At 42.5% G+C, this 5,093-nt stretch overlaps 1 protein-coding gene and 1 pseudogene across 1 annotated transcript in view; one reads left to right on the top strand and one right to left on the bottom strand.

The window, feature by feature from the left end:
- LOC101991805 overlaps positions 1-5,093 on the bottom strand; it is a 39,168-nt pseudogene that overhangs the window by 14,325 nt on the left and 19,750 nt on the right.
- Ube4a (ubiquitination factor E4A) overlaps positions 1-5,093 on the top strand; it is a 43,936-nt gene that overhangs the window by 22,566 nt on the left and 16,277 nt on the right. Inside the window, exons 10-12 of the mRNA XM_005347214.3 lie at positions 336-456; positions 2,460-2,764; positions 3,970-4,102. Of these exons, the coding sequence (XP_005347271.1) occupies positions 336-456; positions 2,460-2,764; positions 3,970-4,102 (559 nt within the window). The remainder of the gene's footprint in view (positions 1-335; positions 457-2,459; positions 2,765-3,969; positions 4,103-5,093) is intronic.

The raw sequence follows: 5,093 nt of genomic DNA, 5'->3' as shown, positions 1-5,093 counted from the left end.
AAAAAAAAAAAAAAAAAAAAACCAATATCTGCACAAAAGTAACTCTGCTTGAACACAGAAAACGGATTAATTGGAAATGGTCCATTGCCTATCAATTGGGAAAAAAATTACAATATTATCTCTCAGTTTTTGCTGATTTTCATTGGTTCAACAGAGATTAACGATTTCTATTGACAGCAAGAAGCCAGAAAGTGTTTTCAGACAGGGAAATAGTTGGGGATGTGTTGTAAGGAAGATAGTGTTGTAGCAATATGGAGGCTGAGCAAGAGTAAAGGGAGCCTGAAGACCAAGGCAGGTGTGTGTCAAGCCATCACCATTCATTTCACTTCTTCAAGGTTTGGACAAAGAGACCTGTTTGATCCCAGCTGTGCAGGAACCCGTGTTCCCCCAGAGCTATAACCTTGTGACGGAGAACCTGGCCCTGACAGAGTATACCTTGTACTTGGGATTTCACAGGTAACTCCTTTGATGGCATTGGGAAAGAACAGTTTGTGAAGAACTAGTTAGTTGTGTTGACGGCTCAAAGGTTGAAAGTGAGTCTAAAGCTCACGGTAGGATATCATAAGGAAAGAACTCGTGCATTGTTTACATTTACATTTACGTGAGGCTACTTTGTACAGATTACTTAAGTTTTTATCTATTTTTAAAATCAACAACATGCTAATATTTTCCTCCACATCTTGCCAAATTTTCGATCCCTATCTTTTTGATATTATCTAGGAAAATCAAATTATTTTCATTTTACATTTCACTCTCTACTCTTGAATTCTCATTACCTCTGATGCCAAAAGACCAATAGACAAAACTGAAAAAACTTGAGAATGATGAGAAGGGGTTCCAGTAAGACCAATATGACCACAAGAGAGCTGTGAGCCTAAGAGAAAGATCCTAAAAAATGGGAAGGTTCGAACCTGTGCGTGCAAGTTCCAAAAGGGCCCATTTCTAGCAAGCCAGCTACATGTCTTTCCCTTCTTATTTAGCTGAAAATGATTGCCAGTATAAAGGGGAAGGCTAATAACTCACTCATATTTTTTATCTATAGAAAGAGTATTATGAATACTGCTTTTGTTTTTACTTGTGGGGGGACAGGATACACATGCTCATATGTGGTGTAGAAGCCGAGGTCGGTGTCAGGTGACTGGCTCGGTCGCTCCCCACCATCTCTTTTGAAAAGCAATCTTTCACTGAGCTCCCTGACTCAGCAAGACTTCAGGGATCCTCCTGTCTCTGTGTCCCCAGCATTAGGACTGCAGGAGGATACCACCTGACCCAGTGTGTGCATGGGTCCTGGGGATCTAAGCTCAGGTCCTCCTGTTTGCAGTACAAGCCCTTTACCTACTGATCTCTAGATCTCAGTAATACTGATTTTTGTTTGTATATATGTTTGATTTTCATGACAGAGTTTCTCTATGTAGCCCTGCCATTCTAGAACTCACTCTGTAGACCAGGCTGGCCTCAAATTCAGAGATCCGCCTGCCTCTGCCTTCCAGGTGCTGGGATTAAAGGCCTACATCACATGCCTGGCCTGGAATACCAATTTTTTAAAATGCCTTCTCAGGATACTTAATGTAAGGCTTTTTTTAAAAACTCCAGCAGCAAATTACTGGGAAAAAAATGAAAAATTGACAGTTTTGTTAATCTGTTATTGACATTTTAAATGTGGTGACAGAAGTTCAGCGTGTGCTTGATCTGCTCTACCATCCAGATTCAGACTAGATGCCTGGCATCCAGATTCCCCGTCAGTAACCCTAGTCACTGTACACAAAAACAAAGTTGGGCGGGGGCACATACCTTTAATACCAGCACTTTGGAGACAGAAGCAGGCAGATCTCTAAATTTGAGACCAGCCTGGTCTGCAGAGTGAGTTCCAGAATAGCCAGAGATACACAGAAAAAATCTTGCCTTGAAAAATCAAAGTTAAATAAACAGCTACAAAAGAACCAAGGGAGTGATTTAGGATTGTAGATGAGAAAGAGTTAGCAGTAGTTTTAGTTCTAGTCTTCCTTTCATGTGATGGGTGCTTTATGTATGGTCGTTGTAATCAAGCCTTTTTTTCTTTTTTCTTTTTTTGTCTGCTCAGTTTTCTGACTGTGCAAAGATCATCTGCTGGCCCCACCTGTGTCCTTAAAGCTTGTGCTGGGCTGTTCATACTCTGTCTCTTTAAAGTGACTGTCTTCAGTAATAACCACTCACCCTGCACCCTGCTCATTCAGAGGCTGCTAACTCTTCCTAATTAGCTTCACACTTGTTGAGTACATGGCAGTGTTTTCCCAGAGCACTGCACCTTACTTCGTCCAGTCAGTGACTTTTGTGAGTGCCTCTGTGTCATTGTCCCTACAACTTTCTACAACCTTAGAATATAGAATAACCAGACGAGGATTTGCTTTCCAGTGTAGTCTGTACTACACTGCCCTACACGAGCCTCCCTGACCTGGTCTCTTCTGCTTTCTTGGGGGCAGGTTGCATGATCAGATGGTAAAAATCAACCAAAATCTGCATCGGCTGCAGGTTGCCTGGCGGGATGCTCAGCAGAGTTCTAGCCCTGCTGCTGACAATCTCCGTGAGCAGTTCGAACGCCTGATGACCATCTATCTTTCTACCAAGACTGCTATGACTGAGCCACAGATGCTGCAAAACTGCCTGAATTTGCAGGTGTCCATGGCTGTTCTGCTGGTTCAACTGGCCGTAGGCAATGAGGGCTCACAGCCAATAGAGCTAAGTTTTCCTTTGCCAGATGGCTACAGCTCTTTGGCTTATGTGCCAGGTAAGCAGCCTGTCCCTTGGGAACATCCTATTAATAGCCACCTAAGTTTTAACTGGGTCACCTTGGAAGCTTAATCCTCAAAGTACCCATCCTTAGTTATCATTCCATTGTTGTTAGAGGAAGCACTCAAACTTAAAAATATCATCTCCTGGCCAAAGCATGGGGCACTAGTGGTTGCTTCTGGTCTGTGTCTCCACTGCCATGACGGTAGAAACAGCCTTCAGAAGAGAAGCTGTAGTCAGGGTTTCACAGCTCTCAGTTTCTGTCATTAATATTGTTTGTCTTTCAACTTATAATTGGTCTGTCTAACTCTCCCTGGGATTTTTTAGAAAAAAACAAAGTACCTCTTGTGTGTTAACTCAGAAGGGAAATTTCGTGTGTGTGTGTGTGTGTGTGTGTGTGTGTGTGTGTGTGTGTGTGTGTGTGTGTGTGTCAGTGAGGGGTCAGTAGATGTTGTTCACTAATCAAATTATATGTTCTTGAATACTGTACTGGTCTCATTCAGCCCCCAAACATAGCAGTTTAAAACAACAAACGTTATCACACATAGCTCTCTGTATCAGAAATCCAGAACCACTTGTGGCCAGCTGTCAGTTAGAGCCACAGGATTCTGAGGACTCAACAAGAGCTGAAGGATCCACTTACAGCCCAGTCACGTGGTTGTGAGCAGGCCTCAGCTGCTTGCCAGCAGCCCCACACATCTCTTGGTACCACTTATGGTGTGGCAGCACAAGTGATCAGAATGAAAGCTGCAGACTTTGATGACTAGCCTTGAAAATGATGTACTCTACTGTACACATCAGGGTATCACCTAGCCTAGAACAATGCAGGGTATGAGTGCCAGAAGGGAAGGATGCTTGGAGGACCATCCTGGAGCTCCTTGCTGCAGCCACCTCCTGAAACTAGCCACACCTAAAGCATGTCTTAAATTGTGACTGAGCTTTGGGAGCACAGCATGCTAGTGTTAGCAATAATGTGTGTCACCTCTATTCATGTATCTACTCAGATAAAAATAAAGCTTGATATATACGTAAGAGATCCCCGTTAGTAACTCATCACCATCTCTGGTACTCAGATGGTGATAAAAGTTTGGTACAAAAGACTTGGATTTTTTTAACCTTTGTTATTAATGTGAAAGGAGGGACTGGGATGTCATTTGGGACCAGTGAACACATATTTGGCTAATTCCAGCAAATCTTTTTCAGAATTTTTTGCAGATAACCTGGGTGATTTCCTCGTTTTCCTCCGGCGCTTTGCTGAGGACATCTTGGAGACGTCAGCAGATTCCCTGGAGCATGTCCTCAACTTTATCACCATCTTCACTGGGAGCATAGAGAGGTGATGTGCTGGAAGCTCGCCCCATCCCTGTTATATCTACAAAACATCCCATCCGCTGTGTGAGACTTAATACGCAGAGGACTCTGCCCACAGAGAATTTGAACCTGAATATAAAGTGCCTAGCAGGAATTCTACCGCTAGTCCCTGGTTAAAATAGTTAATGAGAATACCAAAGGCTGTACCGATGGCATCCAAGAGCCAAATTCTTTTACTAATTATGTGAACAAAGCTTGCTCCTGCACCTTGAGTTGGATAGGTGGTAAATGTAGGTTCATGTTACTTCTAGCCTTCTCTCTGAAACAGGTACTATGGGTTTTACAATTGTTTTCCTGATTTTGGGGGGGGGGGGGTATATATGTAAGCCAAAGGGAACAATTTTTATGTACAAAAGGGCACATTTGCTGCAAAATAAAAAGAAAAGCCCACAATTCTGTAAGACACATCAATGAAAAATATATAGAAGCCATATATATATATGTATATATATATACATATATATATATGCCATATGCAGAAAAATATATAGACGCTTTCACTGAGCTAAGCAGACCCAAAGGGAAGGGAGAAGCCAACAAGCATTGATTAGACACACAGGCAGGCAGCTATCAGATGATTATAACCTAACCTTTGCCCAAAGAAGCTTGGGACAACAAATTTGTTTAAAATGAACCTGTCAAAGAAGAGTACATAGTAGATAGTACATTGATATAGAGAAGAAAATTGAATGTCTATGCTTTACATGGAAACTGAAGTGCTCCCTCATACGTGGTAAGCTGTCACCTCAAGAATCAAATGGGCAGGCACAATAGTACACTTCTGTAATCCCAGCACTCAGGAGACAAAGACAGGAAGATTGCCACAAGTTCAAGGCCAGCCTAATCTGTATAGGAAGTTCCAGAACAGCCAGACTACATAACATACATAGTAAAACCATCTCAAAACAACATGTTAAAGCCGGGCGATGGTGGCGCACGCCTTTAATCCCAGCACT

Source organism: Microtus ochrogaster, chromosome 5, assembly GCF_000317375.1.
Source record: "Microtus ochrogaster isolate Prairie Vole_2 chromosome 5, MicOch1.0, whole genome shotgun sequence".
Classification (NCBI taxonomy): Eukaryota; Metazoa; Chordata; class Mammalia; order Rodentia; family Cricetidae; genus Microtus; species Microtus ochrogaster.
The sequence above is the reverse complement of the archived record's forward strand: the minus strand, read 5'-3'. Positions and strand labels throughout refer to the sequence as shown.